Source organism: Oryza sativa, chromosome 7 (assembly GCF_034140825.1).
Source record: "Oryza sativa Japonica Group chromosome 7, ASM3414082v1".
Lineage (NCBI taxonomy): Eukaryota > Viridiplantae > Streptophyta > Magnoliopsida > Poales > Poaceae > Oryza > Oryza sativa.
In genome coordinates, this window is record NC_089041.1 from 17,262,937 (window position 1) to 17,287,674 (window position 24,738).

General features: G+C 43.3%; 1 protein-coding gene across 1 annotated transcript; it reads left to right on the forward strand.

The window, feature by feature from the left end:
• The first annotated feature begins 558 nt into the window (after nt 1–558).
• Nucleotides 559–23,019, forward strand: LOC4343210 (uncharacterized). Its single transcript, XM_015789427.3, has 20 exons — nt 559–924; nt 15,553–15,782; nt 15,887–15,992; nt 16,384–16,485; nt 16,912–16,971; nt 17,180–17,258; nt 17,385–17,535; nt 18,069–18,192; nt 18,403–18,791; nt 18,986–19,088; nt 19,244–19,339; nt 19,489–19,547; nt 19,668–19,791; nt 19,932–19,994; nt 20,096–20,155; nt 20,283–20,444; nt 20,772–20,845; nt 20,936–21,166; nt 22,388–22,468; nt 22,647–23,019. Exons 1-20 carry the CDS (start codon nt 730–732, stop codon nt 22,828–22,830), a joined length of 2,673 nt encoding a protein of 890 aa, XP_015644913.1. The 5' UTR covers nt 559–729; the 3' UTR covers nt 22,831–23,019.
• Nucleotides 23,020–24,738: the final 1,719 nt, after the last annotated feature.

Here is a 24,738-nt window from a genome sequence, read left to right on the forward strand (position 1 = left end):
ATCAAACTTTTATAACTTTTAACCATCAATAACTTTAAAACTATTTAGTTTAATAGTATTAAAACAACATAAATAGATTTATCTTACAAAATACTCGCTCCGCTTTTAGGTTATAAGATATTTTGATTTTGGTCAAAGTCAATTTGCTTTAAGTTTTATTAAGTTTATAAGTAATATTTACATTACTAAATTAGTTTTATTAAATTAATAATTAAATATATTTTTATAATAAATTTATCTTGGATCGAAAATATTACTATTTTTTCTATAAATTTGGTCAAACTTAAAAAAGTTTGACTACAACTAAATTCAAAACATCTTATAATTTAAAACAGAGAGAGTATTATAATAAAAATTAAAAAATATTAATTAATTGTATATTTTATAATGAAAAATATAGTAAAATATATATTTCGGAGACCGTATCATTCTAGAAAACTAATTATAGAGTATATATAAAGCTGTACACGAGACAGTAATTCCGATGAACAGTAGTATAGTAAAAAAGGGTGAAGAATTGGACGGTCCGGATGGCCACTCCTGCGCTTATAGCCTTATCCATCCCCGTTTCGTCCTCGACACCCCGCCCGCCCGCTCGCGCCTCCTCCCTCCCCGCACCACCGCTCCCGCCCGTCTCACCGGCGACGCAGCCGCAGCCGCCGCCGCCGCGCCACTTCGCCGGTGCCATCGCGCGGTGGTTCGCCGCCGTGCTCAACGCGCGCGACGACGATGACGAGGGTGGCAGTGGTGGGCGCCGGGGTGAGCGGGCTGGCTGCCGCGCACGAGGCGGCGAGGGGCGGCGGCGGCGTGCGCGTGACGCTGTACGAGAGGGAGGACAGCCTCGGCGGGCACGCCAGGACGGTGGCCGTCGACGGCGACGCCGGCCCCGTCGACCTCGACCTCGGATTCATGGTCTTCAACAGGGTACGTACTATACGTATACTACACATGTTCTAGCAAAAATATATATATACATGCAGCATTCCCCAGTATTTGTTTGCCCATGTTCATAATCATTTCCTTCCTAATCACCTACTGATTTCTTGCGTCAATCTACATGCCAATCTTGTTCGAACAATCATCTACTGCCATTTCATTCCCTAACGTACATACATTTTTCCTAGTTAGACCATTTTGAAACAAACGTATGAATTCCCACATTTTTACTGTGTAACTGTGTCAAACGACAGTTTTGAACCTTTCCTGTGTTCTCAAATTCTACAGGAAGATCCAAATGAACATGACATTCAAATCCTTTTTCCTATTTCCTTTTTTTTGACAATCCTGCATTCAAAAAGGCCCTTAATCTTCTCCATTTTGCCTCATTGATCATGCCATATATTTGGATATCACTAGCTAAGAAGCTGATCAATCAAAAGGAAAATAGGAATATCAATTAAGTTAGAAAGGAATCAAGGCGCAAGAAATCAGTGGGATTTATTGCTGCAGATATTTGGATGGTAATCTGACGAGGTTTTGAATTGTCGGCGGGTGAGGGGTGTTAAGGGGGCTACGTGGAGGCAGCGATCGCCTTACGGTGCACGCGGCCAAAACCATGGCGACGACCCGAGTTAGACAGGCAAGACAGTGATAGATTATTAACCAAACTGGCCTCTCTTTAGCATATCTCACCTACTAGTTACTACACTTGTCAAATTGGCGACTAGCAAGCCAGTAGTAGCTGAAAAATAAGCACGAGACACGTCGATCGATACATGCCTGCCTCAAGATTGTACTACTCTTACACCCGTAGCTGATTCGCCGGATTTTGTTTACGACCAAAGCCATTAATCACGTGTTTCTCGTTAACAGTACAAATACTGTACTAGTAGTAGCTTACTAAATCAAAACATTAAACATGATTTTCATAAACTCCACATCATCAAGAAACTAATACTAGACACTACTCTTTCAATGCAAACACTACTATTCCATACTTAAATTTAATGTTCCTTATCTCACATGATGTTTTGGATGTTGTGTAGGAATCATCTTATGCAAGACATGGTTTCCTTCTCTTTCCTCATTTATTCACTTGCCATATCATTTTTTATCCTAGGTGGTAGCTTATTTAATGCTATGACACAATTCTAGTCATTGGGTTGGGACTACCCTTAGGCCATTCCCAACCCATAGTGTTCATAAGCAGTGTCTATGGTGTCATGTCAATAAGACATCACAATAGAAACTACACTTCACAACCCATAATTTTTTAAAGTGGACCATTAATAAATACATCATCTCTCTTCTCTACCAATCATATTTATTCTTCATCTATTATGAAGATACTATTCTCTCCCAATGCAAAACTTGATAATGTCTAGTGCATAAGTGGTTTTTGTGTTGAAGCTGTGTCTTGCATGAGACCCAGTTTCTTCCTCTCTTCACTCTCTCTCTTAATTAATATAGTGGCAAATAAGCTAAAAGTCCTACATGGCAATGTAGTTAATGCCATAGACACTATCCTAGATGGAGGGTTGGGACTGCCCTAATACGTCCTGTCAAAAAAAATACCTGGCCCAATTAATCCTGAGATGAATCTGGACTCCCAACAAATTTCCTCTCTAGGATTGAGGTTTATTTTGAAGGTACAGATAGAGTACTAACTAAACAGTGTCAGTGTGGTAAGCTAGGGAGCTCTAATACTGTAGCTCCAAGTTAATTTGTGCTGTGTCCTCCGCGATTCTGTACTTTTTTTTTTCGGGCCTGTTCACTTTGATGAAAAAAAAACCTTACCAAAATTTAGCATTGCCAAAAATTTGGCATAGAGCAACTATGCCAAAATTTTGGCAACTTATCAAAATTTTAGCAGGATTTCTTATATAGTTATCAAAATTTGGTAGCAAACTAAATGTAGCCACTTTTTTTGACAATTTTACTAAAATTTGGTAAGGTTGAAAATGGCATCAAAGTGAACAGGCCCTTCGAGGTACAGCCAAAGCATGTGATGTGCTGCTGAGCCCATGACAACATGTGATCTGAATGCGCCATGGCCCATGGGCCACCGGCTGGGCCATCGGCACACTGTATTGTCCTTTTTTCTTTTTCCATCAGCTCGATCGCACCGCGACATTGCTGATAATAATGGAATAAAATGTTCTCTTTATTTTACTATCTGTGCAAAAAAAAGCATTAAATCTTGGTTTGCTTAGTGCAGCATGTTATATTTTAGGGACAAAATGGTTTTCTCATATCACGCAATTGCTAGAAAGAAATGGAAATAAAAAAAATGCTTATGTAACGTTACATTATAGACTGCACGTTCGTCAACTACAATTGCACTTCCTCCGTTTGTAAATATTTGACGTCGTTGATTTTTTTTAAACATATTTGACCGATCGTCTTATTAAAAAAATAAATAATTATTAATTCTTTTCCTACCATTTGATTCATTGTTAAATATACTTTTATGTATACATATAATTTTACATATTTCATAAAAGTTTTTGAATAAGACGAATGGTCAAATATGTTTAAAAAAAGTCAATGACGTCAAATATTTAGGGACGGATTGAGTATACAGTACTACTACTAAAAGAACTCAACATTTTAGCACTCTTTATAGTTATTAAATAATTTTATTTTATTTTATTGCTCAATTTTTTTCTTAAAAAATCAATATAACTATTAAATTCATTTCTGTGCTTGTCTGGGCTTCAAGTGGGGCCTCCTAATACAGACGGATGTGAAAAACCGATTTTCACATATAGACGTGTTTTATCTGTTGGGCATGAATCCCAATTATTACAAACGGATCTTTTAAGGCCGGCTTTTTTAAAAATAAAATTGTCGAAACATGAATTCGGCAATAATAAAAGGGGTAGCGCACGAGACCTAAAAGTGGATGGATGCGGAGACAAAGGATTTAGACAGGTTCAGGCCCTCTCAATGAGAGGTAATACCCTACTCCTGTTTGGGGATTTGAATCCACCGGGTGTAGTATAGATCTGACGATCATATTGTCTCATGCCCCTAGAGGGCCTCCTGCCCACCTTATATAGGGTGGGGGGCAGGATTACAAGATAGAAACCTTAACCAATACGGTATTGGTTTCCTAAATCTACTTTACAATAGGACTTTAGGTTGTTCCGTAATATATAAGGAAACGTAATACCCAAGTCATGATCTGTTACATATTCCATACATATAAGTTATCCCCTATAACTAGTCGGATAACCATGCCGTGTGGGTATGGGGTACCCATAATCTCCACAATAGCCCCTGAGACCTTCACAGTCGAAAAGAAAATCTTCTCTCGAACCAGATTACTCCAAGGCCGAGTACTTCAATCATCTTTGTCATGATCTCCCGAGTACTTTTACCAAATCTGAAGACTGTGGAGGGCTGAAAAATAAAGTCAGGTGCATCGACTAGATGCACCTAATAGGTGTAGCCCTCGACTATGCGGTTAAGTGAACAAACCAAGCATATAGTCAAGGAATAAATAATCCAACCAACCGAGTGGCTTCGATAATTATAGTTAACCAAGCAACTTGATATTAATATGTAGCATATGCGGTGTAAACCCCTGAATAACATGATCCGAGTGATATACCGACTGCTTTGTAAAATATGATGAGTGATATAGCAAAATAGCTATAAAGAAGCTTGTATATTGTGAATAAAGAAATTTCCAAAGTATTGGGCATACGCCATGCGCACACTGCTTTAACAGATGTGCTTAAGTCCCTAGAAGACACATGGTTTCACCACACCTGGAAATATACGGCATATGTGGTGTAAAATCCGAGTAAATAAACTCATAAAGGATTTACCAACCGCCTAGAAAATGACCACAATATATAATCAGCCTAAGCCATAATATTGGCCAATAAAAATGCACACTTACGTGGCGAAAAGCAACGATATTGTATCCAATCAATTGCTTAAAAACCCAAACAGCACCATGACTATATTAAAAAGTCAGCGGGGCAGCTATATAAAGCTTTACTGTTTGACACCTTTTAAGATGCATTGTACCAACTCCTAAAAAGTTGAGTAACTGCGGTATAAAAGGATTTTAAGGTATTGGGCACTTGATCACGCGCACTTTGGCCTAAGCAAAAAGTGCCTAAGTCCCTAAAAGAACGTGACAGGCCACACCTGAAAATATGGGCTGCAGACATATTAGGCCTAGGCCAAAACATATGCCCTCGACACCCTTTAAAGGATGACGCATGTAACATGCTCCCGAGTAATAAATCTTCCGGGTAATATAGACCAAGCGTAGCTCATATGAATAGCTTCTGATCTGAGTGATTATCCCTTATGGGATACTCCAAAATAGATATAAAAATTGAATCCCGACTGGCGCAAGTATTCGGTTGATAACCCTTACGGAGAATAATAAATAGTCCAGTCTTTGAGCATAGAAAATAGACCCATGATCATGAATTCATGTTGCATGTAACCGGAACAAGTCCAAATTGAAGGTATGATACTTGTGTTTGAACTAGTAAGCCCCTGAGCATATAGCTTGTCCTTCTGTCGTAGTCACAATTGTCCATTGATGGTAGCTGACGCAGTTGGCATAGAGACAAGACGACCAATATAGAGATAATATTGCCCACCAGAGGTGGCAAAAATATTGGTGGTAGTGAAGATAATGATACCAATCAAAAGTGATGAAGTTGCACAGCCGTGGAAGCGAAGAAACCAGTCGGCAGTAGTCAGGTCAGCCATTAATGAAGATGAAAGCGCCCAGCGATAAAGTTGTGTAGCCATGGCAGCGAAATAATCAGTCGGTGACAGACGAGGCAAATCAAAGGCGATGACGAAATCCACCAATCATGAAGATGAAGAAACATTATGGGTACAATCCACCAATCATGAAGATGAAGAAAATAGTCGGCGACGACAAACGCAACTGTTGTCCAACTCGTCTAAACCGAAATATTTGAAGTTGTTGAAGTAGAATGTCTGCTCCGAAGCAAAGATGAAGATAATGACTCCTGGAGTTGACTCGTTGGCTGATTAATTGATTTCTTCAGCTTGACATAAAATTTGTCAAATTTTGAGCCTTGTATTTGTGTAGCCCCCGACTCTTTGATTAGTTGGGAAACAACTGAACATAGAGTCGAGAACTGTAGCTTCTTGTCGTTGAATAGTTATTGCTTGATTGAAGATATGTGTTGAAGATGTCCAAGTAGAAATCATGAATGTTGGAGAGCCACTTGTTGTAGTAAAATAACACAGCATCGCATGCCGAGATGTCGAGATTCACAAAGACGTCATGGTTGGTGAAGTAGCAAAACTTGTGAAGTAGCAGCAATAGAGTTTGCTGGTACCGAAGATAATAAAGATGAAGTCGCTCCACCATGATGACAAAGTTGCGTTGCCGTGATGAAGTGAACACGAGTCGGCGGCAACAGAAGCAAACCGGTAGTGAAGACGCGCAGTTGTGAAGATAAAAGCACCAGTCGGCGGCGGCATAACCAGTCGGCGACGGAAGACGATGATTTCCATCAGTAGTGGTAGCTGTATAAACAAGACGTAGAGGCGAGGGCACTAGTCAGCAGTAGACGAGACGACCGGCGATGAAGAAGATAAAGCCAATCAACACTGGCGGAATCATGCAGCCATGGAAGTGAATAAACTAGTCGGCAGCAGATGTAGACAGCTTGCGTTGAAGATGATAACGCCTATTAGCGGTGACGGCGACGTGGCCAGCCGTGAAGAAGATAGCATCAGTTGGCGTCATAACAGGCTAGCCGTGCAGGCGGTGACACCAGTCAACACCAGTCGGCGGCGGACGAGGCGGCCGGTCGGTGAAGACGTAGACGCCCAACAACGGCGGCATAATAGGCCAACCGTGCAGGCGGAAACACCAGTCGGCGGCGGACGAGGCGGCCGGTCGGTGAAGACATAGACGCCCAACAACGGCGGCATAATAAGCCAGCCGTGCAGGCGGAAACACCAGTCAGCGGCGGACGAGGCGGCCGGTCGGTGAAGACGTAGACGCCCAACAACGGCGGTCATAATAGGCCAGCCGTGCAGGCGGAAACACCAGTCGACGGCGGACGAGGCGGCCGGTCGGTGAAGACGTAGACGCCCAACAACGGTGGTGTGACCAAACAACCGTATAGGCGAAGACACCAGTCGGCGGCGATGACGGCAAGCCGGTGGTGATGTTCTGACTGATCCATTCCTGGAGCGTAAGAGATAAGCTTAAAGCCATGAATCCCTTTTGTGCATATCTGGATCTGGATCCTGCAGAACAAACATATAGGATGAGTAATATCTGATATAAATATAATACTCGAGAAAAAATCAAGTATTTAAAAATATTTATAAATATGTATTTCTCCTCTTATCAATTATGATTTCCCCGAGCAGATGACTCATTACGTTTAAACACTCTGCCCGACTAATCATAGCCACCAAGCACTGGGAGTCGGCCTAAGCACTTCCCAAACATGCATATGAGTGTCATGAGTTCGTCATTAATGGAACAAAGTTTCACGGATCGGAGTTTACTACTCGGGTACTTTTGCAATTATTAAGAGCAGAAAATAAATTATCTTATCTCTATGCTTTTGATTTATTCCGAATAATACTTAGCACCTTGCGTTATTCGGTCCATCCAACGAGCCCCCGGATGCTAGGAATCGGCCCAAAGGCAACCATCCATTGGCAAACCGAACGGAAAGCATAGGAAGATAGAACTCCATAACTCGATAGGTACTTTTGTACTCAGATTATGTCGCAAGCAATCAAGATAAATATTATGAAAAATATGATATAACATCTGTAGCCCCCGACTCACTACTCAATGGAAGACCAATTGGTGTAGTGAGGCAGAGGAAAAGGAAAAATATCATATAAAGAATAAAATAAATGATGACTTAGCTTTGTAATATTCCCCTTGGTGATGACAGAAGTGGCCAATGTGGGAACAAAGTCGTCCATCAATAACAATGAAGACACCAGTCGGCGGCGACGAAGGCGGTCGACGGTGAAAGCGAAGATGCCCACTAACGGCGGCATAATAGGCCAGCCGTGTAAGCGGAAACACCAGTCGACGGCAACGAAGGTGAGCCAACGGTGAAGATGTAGACATCCAACAACGGCAGACGAGGCGGCCGGTCGGTGAAGTCGTAGACGCCCAACAGCGGCGGCATAATAGGCCAGCCGTGTAGGCGGAGGCACCACTTGGCGGCGACGGGGGCAAGCCGGCGGTGAAGTCGTAGACGCCTAACAGCGGCGGCATAATAGGCCAGCCGTGTAGGCGAGGCACCACTCGTTGGCGACAGAGGCGAGCCGGCGGTGAAGTCGTAGACGCCCAACAGCGGCGGCATAATAGGCCAGCCGTGTAGGCGGAGGCACCACTCGGCGGCGACGGAGGCGGGCCAGCGGTGAAGTCGTAGACGCCCAACAGCGGCGGCATAATAGGCCAGCCGTGTAGGCGGAAGCACCAATCGGCGGCGACGGAGGCAGGCCGGCGGTGAAGTCGTAGACGCCCAACAGCAGCGGCATAATAGGCCAACCGTGTAGGCGGAGGTACCACTCGGCGGCGACGGAGGCAGGCCGGCGGTGAAGTCGTAGACGCCTAACAGCGGCGGCATAATAGGCCAGCCGTGTAGGCGAGGCACCACTCGTTGGCGACAGAGGCGGGCCGGCGGTGAAGTCGTAGACGCCTAACAGCGGCGGCATAATAGGCCAGCCGTGTAGGCGGAGGCACCACTCGGCGGCGACGGAGGCAGGCCGGCGGTGAAGTCGTAGACGCCCAACAGCGGCGGCATAATAGGCCAGCCGTGTAGGCGGAGGCACCACTCGGCGGCGACGGAGGCAGGCCGGCGGTGAAGTCGTTGTTGTTATCAGCAATGGCGCTGGCGAAGACAAGCCGGCAAAGTGGACTCGCGGCCGATCGACCGGAAAGCTGAGACGCCTCGAGTCCATGACCAGCATCAATCGCCTCAATAGTGCCGCGTAATTATATGCGAACAACAACAAAAAATAGCAAGAGATTAATCTGAGATTAAAAATCAATATGATAAATAATGATAAAAATCAGATTGAGTTTCCCCCTGACTGATTTGGATCAAGTCAGAGAAGAGGAGCTTGAAGAAGTGGTCGACGGAAAGGAAGTGAAAACTCCCAAAGCGAAAACGAAGTCGGCGACTCATGAAATTGATTCCATCGCGCTCGTTGATAGGAAACTCGACGCAACCCCTACCTGGCGCGCCAACTGTCGAAACATGAATTCGGCAATAATAAAAGGGGGTAGCGCACGAGACCTAAAAGTGGATGGATGCGGAGACAAAGGATTTAGACAGGTTCAGGCCCTCTCAATGAGAGGTAATACCCTACTCCTGTTTGGGGATTTGAATCCACCGGGTGTAGTATAGATCTGACGATCATATTGTCTCATGCCCCTAGAGGGCCTCCTGCCCACCTTATATAGGGTGGGGGGCAGGATTACAAGATAGAAACCTTAACCAATACGGTATTGGTTTCCTAAATCTACTTTACAATAGGACTTTAGGTTGTTCCGTAATATATAAGGAAACGTAATACCCAAGTCATGATCTGTTACATATTCCATACATATAAGTTATCCCCTATAACTAGTCGGATAACCATGCCGTGTGGGTATGGGGTACCCATAATCTCCACAATAGCCCCTGAGACCTTCACAGTCGAAAAGAAAATCTTCTCTCGAACCAGATTACTCCAAGGCCGAGTACTTCAATCATCTTTGTCATGATCTCCCGAGTACTTTTACCAAATCTGAAGACTGTGGAGGGCTGAAAAATAAAGTCAGGTGCATCGACTAGATGCACCTAATAGGTGTAGCCCTCGACTATGCGGTTAAGTGAACAAACCAAGCATATAGTCAAGGAATAAATAATCCAACCAACCGAGTGGCTTCGATAATTATAGTTAACCAAGCGACTTGATATTAATATGTAGCATATGCGGTGTAAACCCCTGAATAACATGATCCGAGTGATATACCGACTGCTTTGTAAAATATGATGAGTGATATAGCAAAATAGCTATAAAGAAGCTTGTATATTGTGAATAAAGAAATTTCCAAAGTATTGGGCATACGCCATGCGCACACTGCTTTAACAGATGTGCTTAAGTCCCTAGAAGACACATGGTTTCACCACACCTGGAAATATACGGCATATGTGGTGTAAAATCCGAGTAAATAAACTCATAAAGGATTTACCAACCGCCTAGAAAATGACCACAATATATAATCAGCCTAAGCCATAATATTGGCCAATAAAAATGCACACTTACGTGGCGAAAAGCAACGATATTGTATCCAATCAATTGCTTAAAAACCCAAACAGCACCATGACTATATTAAAAAGTCAGCGGGGCAGCTATATAAAGCTTTACTGTTTGACACCTTTTAAGATGCATTGTACCAACTCCTAAAAAGTTGAGTAACTGCGGTATAAAAGGATTTTAAGGTATTGGGCACTTGATCACGCGCACTTTGGCCTAAGCAAAAAGTGCCTAAGTCCCTAAAAGAACGTGACAGGCCACACCTGAAAATATGGGCTGCAGACATATTAGGCCTAGGCCAAAACATATGCCCTCGACACCCTTTAAAGGATGACGCATGTAACATGCTCCCGAGTAATAAATCTTCCGGGTAATATAGACCAAGCGTAGCTCATATGAATAGCTTCTGATCTGAGTGATTATCCCTTATGGGATACTCCAAAATAGATATAAAAATTGAATCCCGACTGGCGCAAGTATTCGGTTGATAACCCTTACGGAGAATAATAAATAGTCCAGTCTTTGAGCATAGAAAATAGACCCATGATCATGAATTCATGTTGCATGTAACCGGAACAAGTCCAAATTGAAGGTATGATACTTGTGTTTGAACTAGTAAGCCCCTGAGCATATAGCTTGTCCTTCTGTCGTAGTCACAATTGTCCATTGATGGTAGCTGACGCAGTTGGCATAGAGACAAGACGACCAATATAGAGATAATATTGCCCACCAGAGGTGGCAAAAATATTGGTGGTAGTGAAGATAATGATACCAATCAAAAGTGATGAAGTTGCACAGCCGTGGAAGCGAAGAAACCAGTCGGCAGTAGTCAGGTCAGCCATTAATGAAGATGAAAGCGCCCAGCGATAAAGTTGTGTAGCCATGGCAGCGAAATAATCAGTCGGTGACAGACGAGGCAAATCAAAGGCGATGACGAAATCCACCAATCATGAAGATGAAGAAACATTATGGGTACAATCCACCAATCATGAAGATGAAGAAAATAGTCGGCGACGACAAACGCAACTGTTGTCCAACTCGTCTAAACCGAAATATTTGAAGTTGTTGAAGTAGAATGTCTGCTCCGAAGCAAAGATGAAGATAATGACTCCTGGAGTTGACTCGTTGGCTGATTAATTGATTTCTTCAGCTTGACATAAAATTTGTCAAATTTTGAGCCTTGTATTTGTGTAGCCCCCGACTCTTTGATTAGTTGGGAAACAACTGAACATAGAGTCGAGAACTGTAGCTTCTTGTCGTTGAATAGTTATTGCTTGATTGAAGATATGTGTTGAAGATGTCCAAGTAGAAATCATGAATGTTGGAGAGCCACTTGTTGTAGTAAAATAACACAGCATCGCATGCCGAGATGTCGAGATTCACAAAGACGTCATGGTTGGTGAAGTAGCAAAACTTGTGAAGTAGCAGCAATAGAGTTTGCTGGTACCGAAGATAATAAAGATGAAGTCGCTCCACCATGATGACAAAGTTGCGTTGCCGTGATGAAGTGAACACGAGTCGGCGGCAACAGAAGCAAACCGGTAGTGAAGACGCGCAGTTGTGAAGATAAAAGCACCAGTCGGCGGCGGCATAACCAGTCGGCGACGGAAGACGATGATTTCCATCAGTAGTGGTAGCTGTATAAACAAGACGTAGAGGCGAGGGCACTAGTCAGCAGTAGACGAGACGACCGGCGATGAAGAAGATAAAGCCAATCAACACTGGCGGAATCATGCAGCCATGGAAGTGAATAAACTAGTCGGCAGCAGATGTAGACAGCTTGCGTTGAAGATGATAACGCCTATTAGCGGTGACGGCGACGTGGCCAGCCGTGAAGAAGATAGCATCAGTTGGCGTCATAACAGGCTAGCCGTGCAGGCGGTGACACCAGTCAACACCAGTCGGCGGCGGACGAGGCGGCCGGTCGGTGAAGACGTAGACGCCCAACAACGGCGGCATAATAGGCCAACCGTGCAGGCGGAAACACCAGTCGGCGGCGGACGAGGCGGCCGGTCGGTGAAGACATAGACGCCCAACAACGGCGGCATAATAAGCCAGCCGTGCAGGCGGAAACACCAGTCAGCGGCGGACGAGGCGGCCGGTCGGTGAAGACGTAGACGCCCAACAACGGCGGTCATAATAGGCCAGCCGTGCAGGCGGAAACACCAGTCGACGGCGGACGAGGCGGCCGGTCGGTGAAGACGTAGACGCCCAACAACGGTGGTGTGACCAAACAACCGTATAGGCGAAGACACCAGTCGGCGGCGATGACGGCAAGCCGGTGGTGATGTTCTGACTGATCCATTCCTGGAGCGTAAGAGATAAGCTTAAAGCCATGAATCCCTTTTGTGCATATCTGGATCTGGATCCTGCAGAACAAACATATAGGATGAGTAATATCTGATATAAATATAATACTCGAGAAAAAATCAAGTATTTAAAAATATTTATAAATATGTATTTCTCCTCTTATCAATTATGATTTCCCCGAGCAGATGACTCATTACGTTTAAACACTCTGCCCGACTAATCATAGCCACCAAGCACTGGGAGTCGGCCTAAGCACTTCCCAAACATGCATATGAGTGTCATGAGTTCGTCATTAATGGAACAAAGTTTCACGGATCGGAGTTTACTACTCGGGTACTTTTGCAATTATTAAGAGCAGAAAATAAATTATCTTATCTCTATGCTTTTGATTTATTCCGAATAATACTTAGCACCTTGCGTTATTCGGTCCATCCAACGAGCCCCCGGATGCTAGGAATCGGCCCAAAGGCAACCATCCATTGGCAAACCGAACGGAAAGCATAGGAAGATAGAACTCCATAACTCGATAGGTACTTTTGTACTCAGATTATGTCGCAAGCAATCAAGATAAATATTATGAAAAATATGATATAACATCTGTAGCCCCCGACTCACTACTCAATGGAAGACCAATTGGTGTAGTGAGGCAGAGGAAAAGGAAAAATATCATATAAAGAATAAAATAAATGATGACTTAGCTTTGTAATATTCCCCTTGGTGATGGCAGAAGTGGCCAATGTGGGAACAAAGTCGTCCATCAATAACAATGAAGACACCAGTCGGCGGCGACGAAGGCGGTCGACGGTGAAAGCGAAGATGCCCACTAACGGCGGCATAATAGGCCAGCCGTGTAAGCGGAAACACCAGTCGACGGCAACGAAGGTGAGCCAACGGTGAAGATGTAGACATCCAACAACGGCAGACGAGGCGGCCGGTCGGTGAAGTCGTAGACGCCCAACAGCGGCGGCATAATAGGCCAGCCGTGTAGGCGGAGGCACCACTTGGCGGCGACGGGGGCAAGCCGGCGGTGAAGTCGTAGACGCCTAACAGCGGCGGCATAATAGGCCAGCCGTGTAGAAGAGGCACCACTCGTTGGCGACAGAGGCGAGCCGGCGGTGAAGTCGTAGACGCCCAACAGCGGCGGCATAATAGGCCAGCCGTGTAGGCGGAGGCACCACTCGGCGGCGACGGAGGCGGGCCAGCGGTGAAGTCGTAGACGCCCAACAGCGGCGGCATAATAGGCCAGCCGTGTAGGCGGAAGCACCAATCGGCGGCGACGGAGGCAGGCCGGCGGTGAAGTCGTAGACGCCCAACAGCAGCGGCATAATAGGCCAACCGTGTAGGCGGAGGTACCACTCGGCGGCGACGGAGGCAGGCCGGCGGTGAAGTCGTAGACGCCTAACAGCGGCGGCATAATAGGCCAGCCGTGTAGGCGAGGCACCACTCGTTGGCGACAGAGGCGGGCCGGCGGTGAAGTCGTAGACGCCTAACAGCGGCGGCATAATAGGCCAGCCGTGTAGGCGGAGGCACCACTCGGCGGCGACGGAGGCAGGCCGGCGGTGAAGTCGTAGACGCCCAACAGCGGCGGCATAATAGGCCAGCCGTGTAGGCGGAGGCACCACTCGGCGGCGACGGAGGCAGGCCGGCGGTGAAGTCGTTGTTGTTATCAGCAATGGCGCTGGCGAAGACAAGCCGGCAAAGTGGACTCGCGGCCGATCGACCGGAAAGCTGAGACGCCTCGAGTCCATGACCAGCATCAATCGCCTCAATAGTGCCGCGTAATTATATGCGAACAACAACAAAAAATAGCAAGAGATTAATCTGAGATTAAAAATCAATATGATAAATAATGATAAAAATCAGATTGAGTTTCCCCCTGACTGATTTGGATCAAGTCAGAGAAGAGGAGCTTGAAGAAGTGGTCGACGGAAAGGAAGTGAAAACTCCCAAAGCGAAAACGAAGTCGGCGACTCATGAAATTGATTCCATCGCGCTCGTTGATAGGAAACTCGACGCAACCCCTACCTGGCGCGCCAACTGTCGAAACATGAATTCGGCAATAATAAAAGGGGGTAGCGCACGAGACCTAAAAGTGGATGGATGCGGAGACAAAGGATTTAGACAGGTTCAGGCCCTCTCAATGAGAGGTAATACCCTACTCCTGTTTGGGGATTTGAATCCACCGGGTGTAGTATAGATCTGACGATCATATTGTCTCATGCCCCTAGAGGGCCTCCTGCCCACCTTATATAGGGTGGGGGGCAGGATTACAAGATAGAAACCTTAACCAATACGGTATTGGTTTCCTAAATCTACTTTACAATAGGACTTTAGGTTGTTCCGTAATATATAAGGAAACGTAATACCCAAGTCATGATCTGTTACATATTCCATACATATAAGTTATCCCCTATAACTAGTCGGATAACCATGCCGTGTGGGTATGGGGTACCCATAATCTCCACAATAGCCCCTGAGACCTTCACAGTCGAAAAGAAAATCTTCTCTCGAACCAGATTACTCCAAGGCCGAGTACTTCAATCATCTTTGTCATGATCTCCCGAGTACTTTTACCAAATCTGAAGACTGTGGAGGGCTGAAAAATAAAGTCAGGTGCATCGACTAGATGCACCTAATAGGTGTAGCCCTCGACTATGCGGTTAATTGAACAAACCAAGCATATAGTCAAGGAATAAATAATCCAACGTGTTTTATCTGTTGGGCATGAATCCCAATTATTACAAACGGATCTTTTAAGGCCGGCTTTTTTAAAAATAAAATTATCCATGATACCTACAAAATTGTTTTTTTTGTTTTTCAGTAGCAATGAATTGTGGGCCCCTACTAGCATTCCTCCACAGGTAACCCACACGTGGCACGGATCTAAAAATTGTGAATTGAAATATAAACTCAAAATTGGAAGCAACACAGTACACTATATATAGATGAAGGGAAATTAAACGATTGATGGGTCCCACCCCGGTACGGGATATGATGCAGGTGACGTACCCGAACATGATGGAGTGGTTCGAGGAGCTGGGCGTGGAGATGGAGCTTTCGGACATGTCCTTCTCGGTGAGCGCCCAGCTGCAGGATGGCGACGAGCAGACGATGGAGTGGGGCAGCCGCAACGGCCTCGCGGGCCTCCTCGCCCAGAAGACCAACGCCGTGAGCCCCGCGTTCTGGCGCATGATCCGCGAGATCCTCAAGTTCAAGGACGACGTCCTCACGTACGTATTGCGCATATTATTGTTTCTTCAGGTCGTCGATCATGTTCAGAATGTACTATATGTACCGCGTACATGAATGTATATGTATGTACTGTACTGCACAGGTACCTGGAGGAGCACGACAAGAACCCTGATCTGGACAGGAACGAGACGCTGGGGCACTTCGTCCAGTCGCACGGTTACTCTCGCCTCTTCCAGCAGGCCTACCTTGTATGATCCCATCACGCATTCATATCGCGGCTTTGATGATGGTCCTTTTTTTTTTATTTTCATGCACGTATATATCTTCAGTTTGTTGATTGGTTGATCCAGCAGGGAGATGGATTTTCATCTCTCCACGAAACATCCTCTCATTTCTCGCATATCATTGGTTTTTTTTTTAAAAAAATATTAATATGATATATAACCTCACAATCACAAACATACAAAATCAATTTCAACATGTATAATTTGAAAAAAAATATTAAACTGAAACTTGTTAACGTTCATGGTTATTTTTTTACAACTTATACGACGTTGAATTTGGACTTTATTTACATATTTGTTATTTGTTTTACAACTATTTTAGTTAGATTTGAAAACAATTTCTGCTTATATGTAGGTCCCGATCTGTGCGTGCATATGGTCGTGCCCATCACAGGGGGTTCTAGGCTTCTCTGCTTTCTTCGTCCTCTCCTTCTGCCGCAATCACCATCTCTTGCAGGTAGCTGCAGTGCAGCGCAGCCAACAGTGTTATATCCTGCTGCTGTCTTGCAACATACTTCCTCCGTTCCAAAAAAAAAAGTCAAACCCTGAGTTTTGACTGTCCGTCTTATATGAAATATTTTTATAATTCGTATTTTTATTGTTGTTAGATGATAAAACATGATTAATATTTTATGCGTGACTTGTCTTTTTATTTTTTTTATAATTTTTTTAAATAAGACGGACGGTCAAACGTTGGACACAGAAACCAGAGTTTGTCTTTTTTTGGGACAGAGGGAGTATATATACTCCTATGCATAACTATTCGTGCTTGCTTAATTTAATTCTCCTTCTGCAAAGTACAGTAATTGTCATGGCTCTAAAATGATTGGTTCCGTTAATTTCTGTGTACTTACGACAAAAACGTGTGGATCTGCACGTGCAGCTGTTCGGTCGTCCACAGTGGCTCACGGTGAAGGGCCGCTCCCATACCTACGTAAACAGGGTATGCATGAACTCACCATTAACTGTAACTATATATATATATATGTAGCTACTTATTAATTACTCACTACGTTCTAAAATACAAGAACCTATAATCGAATGGAACATTTTTTAATACTACGAATTTGGACTAGAAAATATTCCATCCACTTCTAGGTTTTTTATATTATGGGACTGATATGATGATGCTTAATTGTTGGATGATGTAGGTAAGGGAGGAGCTTGAGAGCCTGGGCTGTCAGATTAAGACCGGCTGTGAAGTCCAGTCTGTTTCAGCTCTTGAGGGAGGTACGTGTACATAAGCCTATAACTAGCTGGATGCATATATATATGCACAAATGCAAATCATAAATTAATCATAGGTAAGTATCACTATTATTGTTTATTAGTACCTGTTATTATACATATATGCAGGAGGGTATAGGGTCGTTGAGGCAGGGGGTACAGAGGAGGCGTATGACAGCATCATATTCGCCGTGCACGCGCCTGACGCTCTCAACATCCTGGGAGACGAGGCCACCCACGACGAGCGCAGAATCCTCGGCGCCTTTCAGTACGTCTACAGGTAAAATTATCAGCTGATTGATCGCAACACAGCATTGCATTCTAGTACTACTGAAGTACATTCTGTTAATTTGTTGTCAAGAACAGTGAAGTCTAACACGAATTTTGTCTTTGACCCGTGGTCGGCAGGCTACGTATTAGTTGCCACGTCTCTCTAATTTCACGTCAAAATATTTCAAATCCTAAAAACATTCTCATGCTTTTATAAAACTCAATGCAAATTTGTAAGATATAAATCATGCCTAAAATATTTTAAATGATAAAACACCTTACAACAAAATAAGTTATAATTACGTAAATATTTTAGATAAGATAAATGATCAAACATAAATAAAAATTTAATGGTGACATCTATTAAAAAGGAAGGTAAAAATTCGTACCGACTAAATCAGATAAAATCTCAACCCACTAATTAAAGTACTAAACACCATGATGGATCTAGGCATATATCTAAGTAAGATCATATCGATATCTTTTGAAAACAACAAGTGAAAGGGGAATCAAATTTTTACATGCAAAATGCTTGTTGCACAGTGACATCTACCTCCACTGCGACAAGAGCTTGATGCCACGGAATCCGTCGGCGTGGAGCTCCTGGAACTTCCTGGGGACCACCACCACCGGCGTCTGCGTCACCTACTGGCTCAACCTTCTCCAGGTAAAACCCACGTCAAATGTCGACAAAATTCAACCGTAATTTCAACGTTTTCCTAACTTTTTCTTCAAACTTTCAATTTTTTCATCGCATCGAAACTTTCCTACATACATAAACTTTTAACTTTTCCGTCACATTATTCCAATTTCAATCAAACTTTCAATTTTGACGTGAAGTAAACCCACCCCAAATTCCATTGAAATATGAAACCAGAACATCGAGCAGTCGGCGGGGAGAGGGAGGCGTCCGTTCCTGGTGACGCTGAACCCACCCCGCGTCCCGGACCACGTCCTGCTCGCCTGGAAAACCAGCCACCCGGTGCCGTCGGTGGCGGCGGCGGCGGCGGCGGGGGAGCTCCGCCGCGTCCAGGGATGCCGGGGCCTCTGGTTCTGCGGCGCCTACCAGGGCTACGGCTTCCACGAGGACGGCCTCAAGGCCGGCATGGCCGCCGCGAGGGGGTTACTGCTCGCGGCGAACGGCGGCGCCGGCGAGCGGCGGCTGCTGGCGAATCCGAGGCAGATGGTGCCGTCGTGGACAGAGGCCGGGGCGCGGCTCCTAGTCACCAGGTTCCTCGCCGGCTACGTCTCCGTCGGTAACCTGACGTATGTCGACCGTATGCGTATACGTATACGTGTATTCCTCTTCTGTATTTTTCCATTTGATTGAGCAAATTGATTAGTGGTAATTACTTCCAATAGAAATAGATATGCTAATCTCTGTCTCACTGGTTTAGGATGATATTTTACTTAAATTAACATGAAACGGCAATGGGGAAATTTTGTGTGTATATATGCAGATTGCTGGAGGAAGGAGGCACCATGTTCAGTTTTGGTGAGGCAGGGAAGAAATGTCAGGCCAAATGTGTCATGCGAGTCCATGACCCCCTCTTCTACTGGAAGGTTTATATTTTCTTTATTAATTAACTAATTAATTAATTATTAACTCGTCTGTTATTAGTTACAAGTACAACGCCATGCATATCTCACTCGCATATTGTGTTATTACTCTATATAATTCATCTGGTGAATCAATTAATCGGTCATTTTGGTTGCAGGTGGCGACGGAAGCAGACCTTGGTCTGGCAGATGCCTACATCAACGGCTACTGCTCTTTCGTCGACAAGAAACAGGGCCTTCTCAACCTTCTATTGGTAATTAAATCAACCATAATCATTCCACTCATTGCATACTTAACTCCACCTTAAATTATATACGCAGCTGCAACATCCTTCTGCATTTTATCTGTTTCTGAGCATGCAATCTGAACTGAAGTGGTCGATGTTCATTTTTTTGGCTGCAGATTCTGATTGCTAACAGAGACGCCAACAAGCAGAGCAGCACCAGCACCAGCAGAATAAGGTTAACCAATTGTACAATACTGATCGAAATCCTCCGGTTGTAATTAATCAAATTAAAGAAACACATGGGAGTGAATCGAATGACACAATACAGTTAACCACCTGATGCTGAATTATCCAGAGGCTGGTGGACACCGATGCTTCTGACGGCCGGGGTCGCGTCTGCCAAATACTTCCTGCGCCACGTGTCCAGGAAGAACACTGTCACACAGACTCGCCAGAACATCTCCCAGCACTACGACCTGGTCAGTCACTACATCTTACTGTCAACTGGCTAACTAATCACTGCATCTTACTGTCAACTGGCTAATTAATCACACGTATTTAATCAATTAGCATCGATTTGTTAATAATTAGCGCTGCGTCTGGATTTGTGTGAGTGCAGAGCAACGATTTCTTCTCCCTTTTCCTGGATCCATCGATGACATACTCTTGTGCCGTCTTCAAGGTTGCTTAAATTAATAAGCTTTAGATAATGCGTTAATAATCAATTGTTTTAAAACTGCTAGTTGATTAAATTATTAAATTGTGAGCTTGATCAATTGACAGGACGAGGACGAGAGTTTAGAAGCAGCCCAGCAGCGCAAAGTTAGCCTGCTAATCCACAAGGTACACACGCATGCAAATATATGCAGCATTCTGCTGCATTCACATCATTAAGCTACTAGTAGTTCAATTAGTTTAATTTCTTGCAGTTACTACTTAATTAACTGACGAACATGATGTGATTATGAAGGCTAGGGTGGAGCGAGATCACCATGTTCTCGAGATTGGTAGTGGCTGGGGCAGCCTAGCGATACAGGTGGTCAAGCAGACTGGTTGCAAATACACTGGGGTCACACTGTCTGAGGAGCAGCTTAAATATTGCCAGAGAAAAGTGAAGGAAGCTGGTCTAGAGGTAATCTTATACTCCTATGTCTTATTTTCATAAAGTTATTTGCCATGTAAGTATTTCTTTTATGAAAAATATTCTGATGGCATAGTTTTCAGATATAGTCCATTTACAAGTGCAGTTAATTAGTTCTTTCTGTAGGGTGAAAGTATAGTTAGTTGAAAGAATATATTATTGTCAAACTTTAAAATGTAGACAACACAATTATAAGACATCAGATAAAAAAAAGAAATAAGGTAGTAGTATATGTATACCTCTTCCAATAATTTTCTTGTTTAATTTTGGTTACTTGATTAATAATCTTGGTCTCCATCCGTTTATTTTCTCTGCCAGGACCACATGACTTTCCTGCTGTGCGACTACCGTCAAATACCAACAGTTCGAAAATATGACAGGATCATATCTTGGTAATTAAGTCCAAACAGAAACGCGTACTATCAGTACCACTTTGATCTCTGGAATGTTGACAAAAACAAATAAATTATAATTTCCTGCAGTGAAATGATCGAAGGGGTAGGCCATGAATACATGGACGATTTCTTCGGCTGCTGCGAGTCTCTCCTGGCACAGGATGGCCTGTTCGTCCTCCAGTTCATCTCCATCCCTGAAGAACGGTACGAAGAATACAGGAGGAGTTCAGACTTCATCAAGGAATACATATTTCCTGGGGGTTGCCTTCCATCCTTGTCTCGGATAACATCCGCCATGTCCACCTCGTCGAGGCTATGGTAAAATTAATTCTCTCGCTTCGAATTTTATAAGAACATGTTTTGATTCAATATAGCTCTGAAATGTGCTACATTTTTGCCTTTAATTTCTCTTGGATTGTGTTGCCAATGACTAGAAATATCAGTATAGTATAAAATTGTACGCTTTTATATATACTAGAAAAAATGCCCATGCGTTGCAACGGGTGAAGTCTATTTTAATCTTATTATTGTTATATGGTTTAGTTAAGATGAAATTCACTGTGGGAGTTCGCTTGGATATATATATTTTTAGAAAATCATGAGCTGCAGTTAGGAGTCTGATCGTCTTAAGTTAGCATGCGAGTTTTTTAAAACAGATTTCTTATATGATTCCTTCCGTATTACCAAAAGTGAACGATCGTAAAAACCGACTCAAATACATATATGTATTTCCAAAAGCAAATGAACTTAAAAACCGACTCATACACGGATGACGTACCAAAATACCGGCAAAAGCATTTTCAATTTTTATAATAGTAGAGATAGAGATAGAGAAGAGAAATAGATTAAAACCAAAACATAAAATTAAAACCAATTCAAACACGGATGAAGAACCGCGGAAACATCTTCAATTTTTATAACCGACTCAAACACGGATGACGGACCGCGGAAACATCTTCAGATTTTATAATAGTAGAGAAATGCCCGTGCGTTGCAACGGGTGAAGTCTACTTTAATCTTATTATTGCTATATGGTTTAGTTAAGATGAAATTCACTGTAGGAGTTCGCTTGGATATATATATTTTTAGAAAATCATGAGCTGTAGTTAGGAGTCCGATCGTCTCAAGTTAGCATGTGAGTTTTTTTAAACATATTTCTTATATGATTTCTTCTGTGTTACCAAAAGTGAACGATCTTAAAAACCGACTCAAATACGGATATGTATTTTCAAAAGCAATCAAACTTAAAAACCGACTCATACACGGATGACGTACCAAAATACCGGCAAAAACATCTTCAATTTTTATAATAGTAGAGATGAATATATCAATATTGCTTTTTTCTAGTATAAACATATGCATACAGTTTGACTGATAATTAGTCAATGTGTACAGAGTTTAATAAAGTTCATTGGAAGGAACAATTTTTTACCGCTAGCAAAACTGTCGCCAAACAAATAATGCTTTTACTTATGAGAATTTAATCTATATAACACTTTTTTCTTGCGAAAGAAAATTTAAAAAAATGCATATATGCAGCATCGAGCACTTGGAGAATATTGGGTACCACTACTACCCCACGCTGATACGCTGGCGGGACAACTTCATGGCTAACAGAGAGTGAGTTTTCCTTTTCTTTTTCTTTTTCAAATATACAGTAGTATTGTGAATTCAGAAAACTTGCATGCACAAAACATGACAAGTACTATATATACCCTACTGTATTTTCTACATGTATGATTGAAAATCTTAATGCTGTCACATGATCCTAATTGATCCCCAATTGAACTGCACACAGAGAGATAAAGTCCCTGGGATTCGATGACAAGTTCATCCGCATATGGGAGTACTATTTCATATACTGCGCAGCTGGGTTCAAGTCACGTACACTTGGAAACTACCAGATTGTGTTGTCTCGGCCTGGCAACGACAAGCTGCTGCCCTTTGCCGACAACCCTTACGCCACCTTCCCGGCAGCCTAGCCATGAAACCGGCCAACTTGAAAATATATATGTTTTGTCTAGCTAAAGCTTCCATTGATTGTGTGCGAATGTGCAAACAGCATGAAACGATTCATTTGATTGATATATGCATTTGAATAACACTCCATTTGATTGATATATATATTTGTATAATATTCCATTTTCAATAGAAAAAACTATAGAGGTAAACTCCATTATAGCACTTCTACTGTGGCGATTTTGATCCAAGCTATCCACGTGCTTAATGCTGTTGCCCCTCTCTGCCTCTCTGCGGACGGTAGAGGTTACTGTAAAACAGATCCACTCTAAAATTGCTTTTTTTTTAAGGATAATTTTGAAAGCCTTGAGAAGATACCGGGAGATACTACATTTGTAAAATTTGGTACCAAGTATCTTGAGATATCAAAATTTTTAAGTGTTAAATCTTGGAATCTCTAGATATTTTCTCAAGCATCATAGAATTTCTCTTTTTGAAACAAGACGTACAAAACATGGCGACGATTCCTAATGATATAGCACGTCTACTGTTGGAGGTTAGTCAGAAAACAGAAAAAAAAAGGTCACACCACGATCAGAACCCACTATTGAAAAGCCATACCGCACGTACATTTGCATCTAATTGTCTAGTTTTTTACATGTCTATTTTTCTTGCTGCACTCTCACCACTATTTGCCGTGCTCGGTTGACATAACGTACGTTGATCTCGGCAGCAGAAATCTATAAAACCTTAATGCAAATGGACTTTTTTACATACAGTACTTGGCAAAGTATCGAGATATATTTTTTAAGATAATAAAAATAGTTTACATGTCTATCCGGCCTTTTCTACTGGGAACACAATCAATAAGTATCTTACTGGACAATTTCCTGTACGTTCGGAATATTGTGAGAAACTTGAGTGCAAACAGGAAGCACACTCTTTTCTTCAAACTTGACATTGCTTGTGCTTTCGATTTGGTCTCGTGGGAATACTTGTTAGAAGTAATGCAAAAGATGGGCTTTGGCCATCGGTGGAGAAATTGGATATGTTTGCTATTTGCTTCAGCGACTTCTAAAGTTGCCTTAAATGGCGATCATGGGGAAAGCATCACATATCACCGAGGCTTGAGGCAAGGGGACCCCCTGACACCCTATCTCTTCATTATGGCAATTGATTCCTTGCAGAAACTTCTAAGTCGAGCAACAGAGAGTGGTCAGTTAACCACCATTGGGAGTTGCCATGCCAGATTCAAGACCTCCTTGTATGCGGATGACGCGGCGGTTTTTCTCAATCCATGTCAAAATGAAGTGGATGTTCTCATTGGCATTCTTAGAGGTTTTGGCAAGGCAACAGGACTACATGTCAACTTGGATAAGAGCTTGGTGGCTCCCATACGATGCCAGGGAATTGACCTTGATGATGTTTTATGCAATTTCTCTGGATCAAAAGCCAGTTTCCCACTAACTGATCTCGGGTTACCACTCACTCCTAGCCGCCTACGCAAGGTACATCTCCAGCCGGTGCACGATAAGATCAAAGGCCGCCTATCAAGTTGGAAGGCATTGTTGTTGTACACAGGAGGGCGCCGGGTTATGGTTAACTCGGTGCTAAGCTCCATCCCTACGTATGTCCTCACGGTGTTGAAGCCGCCGAAACAATTTTTTCAAGAAATCGACAAAGCAAGAAGATGTTTCCTTTGGGCTGGTAATGAGGAAATGCACGGGGGCAAATGCAAAATAAATTGGCCCAAGGTTTGTTCCCCTGTCTATTATGGCGGTCTTGGAGTTCCCAACCTGGAAAAATTTGCTAGAGCCTTGCGACTGAGATGGCTTTGGTATGAATGGAAGGCGCCAAATAAACCTTGGATAGGAACTGAAACACCATGTGATGAGCTCGTTAAGGAATTGTTTGCAGCATCGACTAAAGTC

Excerpts from the sequence above, each read along its gene's own strand:
- LOC4343210 (XM_015789427.3), top strand. The coding sequence starts at position 730 with ATGACGAGGGTGGCAGTGGTGGGCGCCGGGGTGAGCGGGCTGGCTGCC. Across the intron at positions 17,259-17,384 it reads TGTTTCAGCTCTTGAGGGAG|GAGGGTATAGGGTCGTTGAG; the intron begins GTACGTGTACAT and ends ACATATATGCAG. Across the intron at positions 18,792-18,985 it reads GTCTCCGTCGGTAACCTGAC|ATTGCTGGAGGAAGGAGGCA; the intron begins GTATGTCGACCG and ends GTATATATGCAG.